Consider the following 14,352-nt stretch of genomic DNA (forward strand, 5'->3'; position numbering starts at 1 on the left):
CATCAAGCATAAGGGCAAGGGGCTGGACGGGGCTCAGACACCAATGGACAGCCCTAAGATCCATCACAGTGTGCCAGGAAAGGTCAGGAGCAACTGCCTGCATGCCTGCATCAGAGGTCAGAGCAAGGGACCTGGAGAGGACAGGCCCACTTCTCACTTTGGAGGCTGGTAAGTACAAACCAAACAAGACAAATAGAGGCTAGGAACATAATTTACCACATTAAGACAAAGAAAGAACTGGAAGAGCCTCGTGAAGGTTCCCATGTCTTCTTGGAACAGGTCAGCTTCCAGAAGGCTGGGCATCCCTAGTGACCCAAAATTCACACCCACCCTGAACCTCAGAATGTGACATTATTTGGAAATGGGGTCTTTGCCGATGTCATTAAGGATCTTGAGACGAGGTGACCCTGGATTAGGGTGGGCCTGAGTCCAATGACAAGGGTCCTTATCAGAGAAAGGAGAGGGAGATTTACAACAAGAGACATGGGGAGAGGGCCACGCGATGACAGAGAGGCAGAGATTGTGGTGACAGGGCCACAAGCCCCGGAGTCCAGGGGTACCAGGAGCTGGGAGAGGCAGGAAGAACCCTCCCCTGGAGCCTCCGGAGGGAGTGCAGCCCTGTGACCCCTTCATCTTGGCCCTCTGGCTCCCAGCCCAGGGAGGGAGCATGTTCCCACTGTTGTAGCTCCATCTGTGTGCTGCGTGAGGGCAGCCCCAGAAAACTAGCCCTGCCCTGTGCACGCACTCTGAACACCAGAGGAGACTCAGCGCCCATGCAGAGGGCCTGCGGGCAGCATGGGGCCTGCGGGTGGGTCAGGAGGGCTGAGGGAAGGGGCTTCCAATGCCGCCACCAGGGCTGAGCCGGCCTCTGCGCACAGAGCGGTCTGGGGCAGCCTGCTGTGAGAGGGATGGCGTTGCCCACTTCTTCACCTTCCCCACGTTCTCCCCGGAAGGGCCCTCCAGGGACCCACCAAACACCCAAAGCCAAGCAACAGGCAGCATTCATGCGTATCTTCAAAAAATATCCTGAAACTAGCATTTCTCAGTAAAAGCAAAAACCAACACTTTAATAGGTGCAGTATGTACTGTTTGCACGTTTGGCTAAGGACCGGGCAGTGAAGGAGTGTCTCCAGTGTTTGTAGATGACCTTGAGGTGGATGAGACTCCTAGCTTCAGTCAGAAAATGACAACAAACCAGAAAGAAACTGGCCTGCTCACCAGAGAGACTGGTGCAAAGCGATGGCAGTGGTCTGTGCTGCGCAGCCCCGAGGCAGCGCCCAGGCTGGACCATGGCCCTGGAGAAGCGGCTGCCGGGACACAGGACACACCCGCGGTGCTCAGACAGGCGGAGCCGGGAGCAAGCAGGTTTCCTCCACAGAGATGCTGGTTTAGTCTAAAACCAGCTCGAGGTGAGGGTGGCAGGTGGGATACACCAGGCAAAGCAGGACAGGGGCATGGTGCAGCTGCCCTCTAAACAAAGAGCCGCCACCGTGGAGGCCTGACAGGGCACCTGCGTCTGAAGGCGCCTGCTCCCGACTTTCCCAGGCAGGACTTTCCCAGGCGGCCTGAGAGGCCCTGGGAGAAGTGTGCGAGGATTTGCAGGCGGAGCTCCTGCAGGGGTGCCTGGGGGCAGCCACACCACCTGAGCTGCACTCCCTCGCAGCAGCCCTTCATCCAGAGGCCATGGTACACCTCCTGGGAGGCCTCAAGCACTTTTTCCAGCCCTTGGAATGACTCCCCGGGGTCTCCATCTCAAGGAAGCATGCAGGGGTTGAGAACAACGTACTCAGGGGAGTGATTATTGTCAAAGCAGTCGGCTCTGCGCTTTCCTGTCCTCCTAGGTCAGTTTTTTCATTCGTCGATTATGCTTGTCGATGGTTAAGGTTGTCCGGTCCACGGCCGTGGCGATGCCATCCAGGGCCTCGTCCTGTCTCTCCAGCTCTGTCTCGGCATCCAAGGCAAGACCCTTCAGCTTTCTCAGGATCTGCCAAAAAAGCACAAATGACAGGAGGGGTTTCCTTTTCTTAAACTCTCAAAAACAGCGAATATTTCTTTCCATCATTTTTACAATACTTAAGAAATCTTGTGAGTCAACGGGGATGGTGAATGCTCTGTCCTCATGATGGGGCACAGAGCCAGAGCCAGAAGCTTTGGCCCTGGGTTTGGGCCTCGGTTCCGCCACTTCCTGGAGCTGTCTGGAGCGGGTAGAGCTGGTGGAAGATGACGCCTTCGACCTGCAGCTGTGCTGCAGGCCACGGGCAGGGAATAAGCAAGCAGCCCAGGAGATGTGCCTCTGGGGTTCTGCTGTCGCAGCCTGAAGTTTGCTCTGTGTTACCAACAGCCTTGCTTGGATCACCCCACATTCGTGTGGGGTTCCCGCAGTTTGCTCTGTGTCACCAACAGCCTTGCTGGGATCTCCCCACATTTCTGTGGGAGTCCTGCAGGCAGCAGCTGGCCAGCTGGCACAGGCAGAACTGGGGATCTGAGTTCTCGCTCTCACCCAATTATTTTCATTACCTGTCTGCACCCAAGTACCTCACTGCAGACTGATGCTGGAAAAACAAGAGTTAAAAGGAGAAAGTGAAACCCTTTTCTTGTCTATATGTTTGAAATATTTCACATGCAAATATGAAAGGTAGGACAAAACACAGCAGTAAAATCCAAGGTGATGGGCAGTTCCACAATCCAGCCCATGGCCCACTGAGAGATGCTAGGAGACAGCCCTACCTGCCAGGCCCAGGGGCTCCAGGCGTGGACATGTGGAGGGCACAGGGTGCGACAAACCACAGCGACACCACAGAGGGGCACGGCTCCCGCAGGGTGGAAGACTGCTGCAGTAAGGCCAAACCAAGGAAGCCAGCCAGGCTGGATGGCAGGCCCCGACTTGTGACTCAGGTCATACTCCGTATCGTTTCAAAAACTCCTAAGAGCAGCTGTTTTATTACAATTCTATGGAGGCTAATTGCATGGTAAAATGTACTTTAACCACAAACTTACTGAGCCTGGGTTTAAAAATTTAATATCCTCAGGCTGACAACAAAAAGGAATGATTTTCAGAGCAATCTTAATGACTGGCTACTTGCAGTAAGTGTTAGTGCCTCTTTCAGGGAAAGTTTCAGACCACTGGTCAGGTCGAGAAAAGGCCTGCAGAATCTGCATCATCAAGAGGAGCTCTCAGCGCCCGTTATGCACTCCTGGCAATCAACCGCCTGCAGATCTGCACAAAGCCCTCTGTCGCATGGGGGGAAGGTCAGCGCAGAACAGCTGGGAGACTCCTCAGAGGACCTGAGTCTGATCTACTGGCAACACACCATGCGCTGCGCTGAGAGCGTCCCCAGGACCCACCAGGGGACACAGGCAGGAGCTCTGGCTTTCACAGGTGGCCTGGGACGATCCTGAGCAGTGCCACTGCCTGGAAAGGAGGCCACACCTCAAGGAGAGTGAACTGCACCCTGTGTGGTGTCTCAGAAGGCACAACAGGACTCGTGCTGTCAAACGAAGCCAAAGGAGGGCCTGAACACCTGGCCCACCAGCCACCGCCTGTGATGGCTGCTTTGTCTGATTAACAAGAAACTGGATAAAGGCAGGGAGGGGGCCAGGAGGATCACGAGATCAACTGTTTCCCCAGGAATGGGGAGGCTTGAGTGAGATCACAAATGTGAACAAGCTGTGAAAACTATAAAGTGCTACGTAAGGTGCCACCGCCAAGTCTCAGAACGCTCAGACCGAAGGGGCCCAGCATTGCAGCCCCCTGTGTGGAGGGGACGCAGAGACGAGGAGAGCTGAGGTCACCTGCAGTCACTATCAAGTCAGTGACCGGCAGGACTTACCCCACATCCCTCTGCAAACACGGCATCATCCCTGGGATCTTCGTCAAGAGACGGAAGAATAAATCCTGATCCAAGTCAGTCTCAGACACCACCTTTCTGCACCCTCTGGGAGCTGGTGGAAACTCCATCAGTTGAGTCACTTGAAAAACTGGACGGAGCTGTGGAAAGTACACTGTGGGGTCAGTCAGCTCTGGAGGGGACGGCTGGATGACCTAATACAGGAGGTCCCTTCCTTTTCTCACTTCTATGACCTCATGTGGCCGAGGCCCAGACAGCACCACAAAGTGTCCACTCGCCACACAGCCAGGCAGTCCTTCTGCGCCATCCTCTCTGGTCAGCTACCCTCCTAATTCACCTCCCTTCGTGGTGTGACAGTAAGGCCATCCACCAGGAACTCACACAGAATGCCCTGGGAGGCCCACCTTTGCCTCACGCCTACACCTGTGTGCACACGTGAGGAGGGCTCTCTGCGAGGAGCTACTGGGCCGCACAGGCCCTGCGGCAGCTCTCACTGCAGCGCCAGGCCTTGTCAGGCAGGCCTGCTGGCCAGGTCATGGCGCCTTCCATCTGCTTTCTGCCACCTCAGTGTGCACACTCTCACAGAAAAGTACAGCTGGGGATTAAGGTACAGACACATGGTTTCATTTTCTGTTTCCTCCTCGCCCAGTTAACACGCCCTGACTGTTCTCTGCTAATCTTCAAACTGACTCTGTTCCACAAATGAGGCCAAGAGGGGTGGGTGACTTGCCGAGTCCCTGAGCGCCTGGGGTCCAGCTCCCAGTGTGGCCTTGACATGACCATTGCATGGACGACAGATGTCACATGACCAGGACACTGAATGAAATCGCATACGTCTCTTGAAAAATGGGCCTCACCAGGGATCAAGGCCATTCACACACCCAAGGAGGCCCCAGGACCTGTACTGGCTTGTAGAGCCTGCGCATAGACAGCAGGCTGTCCAGGACAAGGAGAGCCACACTTGTAATTCTAGAATTTCCAATGCTCACATTTTTAAAAGTAAAAAATGATAAGTATAATTAATTTTAATAATATATTTAATTTAACCCAATCAAACCAAAATATTATCATTTCAACATGAGATCAATATAAACAGTTATTAATGAGGTGTTTTATGCTTTTTTTACATGAAGCCCTAGCAAGCTGGTGTGAATGTTGTACTTACAGCTTATTGCAACTTGGACCGGCCACTTTTCAAGTTGCTTAGCAGCCACATATGGCCAGCAGCTACTGGGCCAAGTAGCACCAGACATCACAGCACTCCCACCAAGGGCCACAACCCGTGAGAAACCCTGTGTGTCCACACTTCCACTGGCCACCTTCCTCAAGAGGATGACTTGACTGCCTCTTTCCCAGTCCACAATGAACAGTGGCAAAAACTAGAATACTTATGTTCCCGAGTCTGCTTAATAAGCACAGTAATAAGCACACATGGACTTATTTTGTGAGCAAGAGCAGCTGGCACTCCCCCAAAAGTGGAGCGTTTTACTGAGTATACAGTCCAAACAAAAGGCTGGATCCTGCTGAATTTTTTGATTTGGAAAAAGTGTCACTGAGGTGATGGCCTTAAAAATATCACTCATTATATGCAGCCTGTTGAGACCCTTGGCTGGCCTGTCAAAACTGCACTTGAAATTAATTAATACTGCAAAAATACAAGAGAGATCTTTATAGCTACTAAGTCTGCAAATAAAATTACTGAGTAATTTAAAGTTCAAACTACTAGCACCTCTGGATTGTTGGTCCGGTGTCTTTCTCCTTTAAGAAAGGGACTGAAGTAATTAAGTGGCATTGTGTGCATTCCATATAACATGGGATGGAAAGAATGGAGAATATGAAGTCTGGCCAAACCTTAAAAACAGTTGTTACTTCTGCGGCCCAGGATGACAAGCTGTCTAGTCATCAATGTATAATGCTGCCAGCCTGTGAAATATCAACTCGCCTCAGATGAGCCTTCGCTGGGCTCTGAGTCAAAGACCAGGCTCAAAATGGACTCTGCCTCAAGTCCCTGCTACACTAATAAATAAACCCAGTGGCCAGCCATCTTTCCAGCCACGTTTGTACCTACACAGAAATTACCTGATTAAAAGTGCATTGAGTTTTAGGAGAAACTAACTTTTATAAACTCCATAGAAACATACAGTGCACACAAGCACAGGCAAGACATAAAAATACATGTGCCAGCACCGTCCAGGAGCAGCATGTTGAAGGAAATCACTGGGTGCACTTCAGCTCAGAGGGTGGCAGGTGCTCAACACAGCCAATGCAGGAGGCTCCACCCCCATGGGCAGTGTGCTGGGCCCACTTGCCAGTCAGTGACTGGGGCGGGACAGCGAGATGACTCAGGCAGGAAATGGGAGGCACATGTGCTCCCTAGGACAGAGCGAAGTTACTGTCCTCTCTGGAAGGGGAGGACCTCCTCCTTCAGCCACATGCTCTGGCAGCCTACATCCCCCAAGGCCACTGACCCCAGGACAGTGGCACAGACACAGAGCAGATACAGACACACTGTAGCCTCCCAGCCATCTCCACTCTGGCTATAAAAACAGAAAACAGATTAGGGAAAAACAGCTCATCCAGTAGAGTAGGTCCACTCACCAAAACAGACTCACACCAGCCATCAGGGTATGAGAGTCGGGAGGTCAGAGGCCCCGAGCTCTGCTGGGGCCGTACCGCCAAGGGCCCTGAAACGTCTGGGTGTGGGCATTCACTGCGTAACTGCAGTGAGGGGGGGACACGGTACACAGCAGCACGGCCGCGACCTTTCCCAAACATCTGTTATATGCTAGTTGTTGTCTCAACTTCTAGTCTGAAAATGTTTCACTCTACCACATGATAAAACCCCAGGATTTAGAGCGTTACGGTATTGATATTAAGCACCTGAAGTGAGTTTAGTATGAGCTAGACTGTCTGCCCTGATCTTGTTATTAAGCTGACTCACTGAAAAACTGTGAATTTTCTTGCAGTGAGAAATTAGCAACCATTTAAGAACAGAGCTGGGATAAATCAAGCTGTCTGCAACTCAAAATAGTTCTACCAGTTGGGCCATTAATACGCCGTGGAGACGGTAAAGAGGAAAACTTGGCTTCCAGCACAGCCACAGTTCTGGAGGCTGTAACACTCTAGGCTACACTCTGTCACACTCAGCACTCACAGACCACCCCGGGTCCCACCCTGTCCCCTCAGTGGCATTCCTTGAGGCCCCGAGGGCCGTCTGGACGGGCGTCACAGGCGGTGCTCCCTCCTCACGACCCCGCTCTGTGCACAGGGTGGAGGAGTTGAGCACAACCTGCCTCACGCACCAGCCATGCCGCACAGCAGGACTCTGGGTGTCCAGGGATCTGCTGATCGGCCTCCAGCTATGATCGGCCCCAATGGCCAGGACATAAGCGTGGCCTCTTGAACTCAAGGTCCAGATGGGGAAAGGACAGGTGAGCCCCTCCCAGGACTGAGGGGTCCTGGGGCTGACCTGCTGTCAGACCATGAACAGCTTCCCATGACAAGAACCAAGGTCTAAGAGAGCACTGACGCCTGTGAAGTGAAACACTCAGCTGAGTGCACCTTACATGTAGAGTTAAATGCCTCGGTGGGGACACACCAGAACATGAAACGAACGGCCAATGCGTTAGGTCTGTGGCTCTTCAAGAGTGGACAGGCTCAGCCAAGTGGCCTCCTGACACGCTTGCTTAGAGCTGCCATGTGCCAGGACTCTGCCCTGCACAGCGCAGGCGCCTCTTCACTCACTGCTCGCCGGCTTGAGCGTAGCACGCAGGGAAGTGCTGAAGGCCACACAGCTGTGTGGCAAAGGCACTCACTGGCCACCTGAAGCCCTCATGCCACTGATGGGATGGACAGACATACGCCACCCAGAGCCACGTGGCTGAACAGTTTCCCGTAGACTGTGCTCACGTGCTCAGTCCAGTCCCACACTTAAAACCACAAAAAACCTACTTCAAGCCTGGACCAAAAATTGCCTAATACTTGCTGATTATTTTTAAAAGTTAATAGAAAGATGTTGGTAACGGATAAGACATCCAGACAGAATATCAATGAAGAAACAGAGGAACTGAACAACACTATAAACCAACTGGACCTAGCAGATGTCTACAGAAGACTCCACCCAAATCAGCAGAACACATATTCTTCTCACATGCACATGGGACACTCTCCAGGACAGAGGTAGACCACAAAACTAGCCTCTCACTTAAAAAGACTGAAGTGCCTTCTCTGGTCACAGTGGAATGAAACTAGAAATGTGGAAAACTGGAAAATTCACAAATAGGTAGAAATTAAACAACACACCCTTAAACAACTCATGGGTCAAAGAGGTAGGCCCGCTTGGCTGGGCCTGTCCACTCTGAAGAGCCACAGACTCAATGCATTTGCCGTTCGTTTCATGTTCTGGGGCGTCCCCACTGAGGCATTTAGCTCTACACGTAAGATGCACCTTCGGTCGGCTGAGTGTTTCACTTCACAGGATTTGTCACTCTCTTTAAAACTTGGTTCTTGTCATGGGAAGCTGTTCACCATCTGACAGCAGTAAATTCTTTGAGACAAATGACAACAAAACATACTAAAATACTAGCAAACTGAATCCAAGTGGGCTCTATCCCAGAATACAAGGGTTGTTCAATGTAAGAAAATCAATCTATGTAATACACCACAGTATTAGAACAAAGAGGAAAAAAGCCACATAATCATCTCAACTGATGCAGAAAAAGGTATTGACAAAACCCTAACATCCTTTCATGATAAAAACACTCAGAAAACTAGGAATAGAAGGGAACTTCTTCAATATGGTAAAAGGCACATTTATGAAAAACCCACAGCTAACAGCATACTCAACGGGGAAAGACTGAAAGCTTTCCCCCTAACATCAGGAACAAGACGAGGATGACCACTTTCACACTGCTATACAGGACTGTACGCACTGGCATACAGTCATAGAGCCAGAGCAACCAGGAAAGGAAATGAAATAAAAGGCACCCATACTGGAAAGGAAGAAGTAAGACAGTTTCTGTTAGAGATGACATGATCCTACATGTAGAAAATCCCAAAGAATCCATAAGAAAGCTAGCAGAACTAATTAACAAGTTCAGCAAAGTTGCAAGATACAAGCTCAGCACACAAAAATGAGTTGTGTTTCTATACAGCAGCAATGAAGAATCAGGAAAACAAATTAAGAAAATAACCCCATTTATAACAGCATCCAAAAGAATAAAATATCTAGGAATAAATTTAACCAAAGAGGTGAAAGACTAAAAACTATAAATCATGCTGAAAGAAATTAAAGAAGACCTAAATAAATAAAAGACATCCTGTGTTCCTGGATGGAAGACAATATTGGCAAGATGGCAATACTCCTCAAAGTGATGAACAGATTCAGTACAATTCCTATCAAATTTCCAATAGCCTTTTTTCCCCAGAAATGGAAAAGCTGATCCTCAAATTCATATGGAATTGCAAGGGGCCCTGAATAGCCAAAACAATCTTGAAAAGACAAATGAAGTTGGAAGACTCACCCTCCCCAATCTCAAGCCTCACCTCAGAGCTACAGCAATAAAAACAGTGTGGCCCTGGCATAAGGTCAGACACAGAGCAATGGAACAGAATGGAGAGCCCAGAAATCAACCCAGACACCTACAGCCAATGGACTGACAAGGGCACCAAGACCATTCAATGGGGAAAGAAGAGTCTGTTCAACAAGTGGTGCTGAGACAAGTGGACTTCCATATGCCAAAGAATAAAGTTGGACCCCTACCTCACTTTGTATACAAAACTTAACTCAAAATGAATCGACGACTCTTAGAACAAAACATAGGGATAAAATGTCATTGGATTTGGCAATGGATTCTTAGATATGATGCCAAAATCACAAACAACAAAAGAAAAATAGATAAATTGGACTTCATCAGAATTGAAAACTTACGTGTATCTGTTGTATCATAAAGAATTTGACTGGCCTCTGTCCCTGGCTCCTGGGAGAGACTCTCAATCTTTGGAATTTCCCAGGTAATAGGTGTGTCTTTGTTATTCATGAGCCTCTGGGACCACACCTGAGTTTATGCTAATAGGGTGACTCATGTGGATCCCTAGATAGTTTCAGGGTCAAAGCTGGCCATGCTGGAAAGACCAACCGTGTGATTAGTGGGTAGGGGCTTTGCCTTCTGGGGAGGGGAGGGTGTTGGCGACTGAGTTCAGTAATGTGACCAATGATCCCATCAATCATGCCCACACAATGAAACCTCAATAAAAACTCTGGACACCCGAGGCTCAGTGGAGCTACCTAGGTGGTGAACCTATTGACATGCGGGGGGGGGGGGGGTGATGTGTCAGTTCCACTGTGAGAGGGCACAGAGGTGCTGCATTTGGGACCCTCCCAGACCATGCCCTGTATGTCTCTTCATTTCACTGTTCTCAACTTAGATCCTTTATAATTGTGCTTTCTAGAGTTCTCTGAGCCACTTTAATGAATTACCAAACCTGAACGGTCATGGGAAACCCCTACATTTGCAGCCAGTTTGTCAGAAGTGCATGTGGCCTGGGTAGCCCACTGTGGTTTCAGGAAGGGTCAGCCCTGTTGGGGACTAGGCCTTTAACTCATGGGATCTGTGCTAACAATGGGCAGCTAGTGCCAGAACTGAATTGCAGTACACCAGTTGGGGCTGGTGTTAGAACTGCATCAAAAGACATTGTGAAGAAAGTCAAAAGACAACCTATAGAATGGGACAAGCATTTGCAAATCACAGATCTGATAAGCATTTAATATCTAGAATATATATGGAACTCCTACAACTTAGCAAATAAAAAGACAAACAACTCAATTAACAAATGGGAAAAGAACTTGAATAGACGTTTCTCCAAAGACAAACAAATGGCCAATAAGCACATGAAAAGATGCTCACCATCATTAGCCATCAGGGAAACGCAAATCAAAACCACGAGATATCACTTCACATCCACCAGGATGGCTAGAATAACTTAAAATTTTCAAAAAGGAAAGTAAGTGTTGGTGAGAATGTGGAATATTGGAATCTTCATACATTGCTGGTGGGAATATAAAATGGTGCAGCTGCTATGGAAAATAGTTTGGCAGTTCATCAAAAAGCTAACCATAAAATTATCCTATGACCAAGCAATTCCACTCTTAGGTATATGCCCAAAAGAACTGAAAGCAAGGACTCAGATACTTGTATGTGAATAAGCGTGGCAGCATTATCCACAAGAGCCAATGGTGGAAACAACCAGTGCTCATCAGTAATGAACAGATAGAGAAGACGTGCGCCATCCATACAAAAGGATATTATTCACCCATAAAAAGGGAAGCAGCACCGATTCATGCTACAAGGTGGATCAGCCTTGAAAACATCATGCTACGTGAAAAAAGCCAGACATCAAAAGGACAGATATACGACTCCACTTACGGGAGATTCCTAGAACAGGCAAAGTCATAGAGACAGAGAAAAGACTAGAGGTTGCCGGGGGCTGGGGGGAGGTGGAATGTGCAGTTATTGCCTCATGGCCCAGAGTTTCTGTTCGGATAATGAAAGAGCTTTGGAATAGAGAGTGGTGATGGTTGCACAATATTGTGAATGTAATTAATGCACTAACTTGTACCCTTAAAACGGTTAAAAGGCAAAATTTATATTACATATATTTTACCACAGTAAAAAACAAGGTTACAATGTATATAGCCTTTTCTAGCCAGGCTTTCAATAGCAAAATAACCAAACACTTGATTCTAAAACTCGAGGTTCATTTAAACGCTGACCGAGAAGGCAGGACGATGCTCCCAGGGGCACAACAGTCACCCTCTCAATCAACTCCCCTGAGCATCTGTTTCCTGCTCCTCACGGTCCACACTCTGCACAGCCAAGGAGCTGCTCCAGAGGTGCTCACTGCGATGCTGGTAGGTTCCAGAATTCCTCAGCACAAGATCTTGGAGTTCCTTATCTGGCAGCTCCCTCCCTTTCCATGGTTCCTGGGGGAAAGTGGAAGGGACAGAATGTGCCCCAAGACTCATCTGTATGGGCATCTGGACCAGAAGGGCAGATGCCCTCCAAGCAGCCCAGAAAACGCCACGGGATCTGCGCGAGGGAGGTGCAGAATGCCGGCACAGCCCTCTCTGCCAGCTGCAGAGGACGTGTAGCCACACACCTCAATAGGCCCTCCCACTCTGAACAACCACTGCACAGACAACACGGCCTGCGCTGGTGGAGACCACAGCCACTGTAATGCGAGCTCTGAAGGCTGCTGTGGAGGACAGCCGGCTGTCCGGGCGACTGCAGAGGGCAGCAGTGGAGAGCATGAAACCACCACGGGCACACCCGGTGGGGGCAGGCTGGGGGCGCCGCACATCTGTCTCCTGTCTGTCAAAGCAGTGCTCGTGGTTACCAGTGACCTAGTTAACCAAGAGAGCAGACAGGAAAACCATGAATGAATATTTAAAGTGTGGCGTGACATTTTCTGTCAGTCAGCTTTCCTTCCACTGTGGCAGTTTCTGCAGGAGACGGTGGGCACTGGATCCCCTAAGGGTCAGTGCCTGTGCTTTTCAGAGGTGGAAACTGAGGCTGGGGGGTTGGTGGGCAGCTCTCCAGGACTGTGGAGCTGACAGGGCAGGGCTGGGACCAGCGCCAGGATCCCTGGTTCCTAGTCCAGGGCTCTTCCTGGGACTTATGTGCCCTTACTGAAATGTCAACTGTGTGTGGACATCAGAAGTTACCAGCACCTTTTCCTGGTTACCAGGCCTTCTTATGGTTTAACAGTTAGAAATGACATAGGATACGATGTCTGGAACATTTATTAATAATTCACAATTAAAGTAACAGATATTGAAATAAGCGGCCTAGCTCACTGCTAATATCTGGACTGGTATCAAAGCCAAAAATAAAAACAGCATTATAAAAACCTCCCCCACCTCTAAAAACTCCAACCTTTTTATATTGTGCCCCATAATTAACGAACGAAACGAACAGTCTGTGAAAGGTTCAGAAGGCGGCACAGGACGAGGGAACCTGAGTAAAGTCTGCAATCACCCCATCACTTCTTGCCCAAAATGCTCAGTGATTCCAAACTGCTCACGGGACACGAGCCAGACTCCCTGACCTGCAAGAAGGTCCTGAGGGTTACTGGACATGTCCAGGTCTCCACCCCATGCCCCTCCACAGAGCCCACTCCAGCATCCAGCTCCACCCCGCACCGTGCCCCTCTGCAGAGCCCACTCCAGCACGCCCTCCCGCATCGGGGGGTGGCCGCCTGGGTTGGAAGGCAAGGGCCCTTGCCTTTCCACCCTCCACAACCACCAGCTTAGCTGTCCCCTCTTCCTAAGAAGCATCATTCCTGCAGCTCGTCCAGCCACGGCCACAGCTGATGGGGACCGTCGTGGAGGCCACCTTGCTCCTTACTCCCTTGACATTGTACTGATGGTTCTCCATAGAAACCCAAATCTGTTGGCTCTCCAAACAGACAGTTAACACACTGAAAACAGGATAAATAATTCACTGATTCAGACATTTATCTTGGGCTGAAGGACATTTGTTAAATATAATTCTCTTATGTAGATTAGGAATGCAAGAAATGACTGACTGATTTTTTTCCTGACTAGGAGAGGAGACAGATGAATTAGGGCAAGTCTAAATACCAAAGAACAGAGAATGGGGATAAAAGACCAGGATGGTAGAGTTACTGAAAATGAAATGTGTTCTTTAATTTCTAAAGAAGAAAGAAAGGAAAAAGAAAAAAGGACATTAACTTCTTAAGATAGTTTCACAGCAAGTAGAGAACTTCAGCATCCTTTTTGCCTTAAGTCGTTTCGGGGAAGTTCCAGTGAGTTGCCAGTGCAGGTCCATGTGGACTTGGCTCTGCTGAGTGAGCAGACTGGGCAGAGACAGAGACGAGGCACTGGCCCCTCCATCTGCTGGCCCCGGCAGGGCTGTGTCCCATTAGACTCCTCTCTTCATACCAGCTACCATCTGTCTAAGTTTTCCAGTGAACGGACTTTCTGACTGAACTGAATGAATGGCCTCAGTCTTTTTTTTTAATTTCTGTGCTCACTGTTTATGAAGATGCCACACACAGGAGGCACACCAATGTCCTAATGTAATCAGAGGGAGTTCAACACTATGACCTAGAAACTTCCTATGAATCCACGCTCTGCGTATCCCTGTTTACGGGAAATGACAGGAGCGTCCAGCACAAGTCTGCTGCTGCTGCTGTTCCCACTGCTGGGGCTCCTGCAGAACTCACGCTGCCCGGTCCCCACAGGCAGGCCGGAGGCGGCCCCTTGCCCACGTCTGATAAACCACAAGACCAGACCCAAGCCACCTTCTCATCTGGTTCCTTTTTGGTGAAAGAGGGAGGCAGGATGAAGAAACACCAAACACAGGATGAGACAGAGAAGTGGAGATTAAAAAGTTATGAAGAAACTTCACATAAAACTGAAACGCCCTCAGGAAAAAGCCAAATACGACTTCTGCTTTCTCATCCCCAAATGCAGCATCAAATA

General features: G+C 49.4%; 1 protein-coding gene across 2 annotated transcripts in view; it reads right to left on the bottom strand.

Annotated features, from left to right (window-relative positions):
• Positions 1 to 1,038: 1,038 nt before the first annotated feature.
• SNAP47 (synaptosome associated protein 47) overlaps positions 1,039 to 14,352 on the bottom strand; it is a 53,637-nt gene continuing 40,323 nt past the window's right edge. Inside the window, exons 5-6 of one of the 2 annotated variants that reach the window (XM_070571718.1) lie at positions 3,831 to 3,988; positions 1,039 to 1,984 (exon numbers count right to left, since the gene is read on the bottom strand). In XM_070571718.1, coding sequence (XP_070427819.1) covers positions 1,978 to 1,984; positions 3,831 to 3,988 — 165 coding nt within the window. In that variant the 3' untranslated portion in view covers positions 1,039 to 1,977. The remainder of the gene's footprint in view (positions 1,985 to 3,830; positions 3,989 to 14,352) is intronic. The other variant, XM_070571719.1, reaches the window with a different exon arrangement.

This window comes from Equus przewalskii, chromosome 13 (genome assembly GCF_037783145.1).
Source record: "Equus przewalskii isolate Varuska chromosome 13, EquPr2, whole genome shotgun sequence".
NCBI classification, from domain to species: Eukaryota; Metazoa; Chordata; class Mammalia; order Perissodactyla; family Equidae; genus Equus; species Equus przewalskii.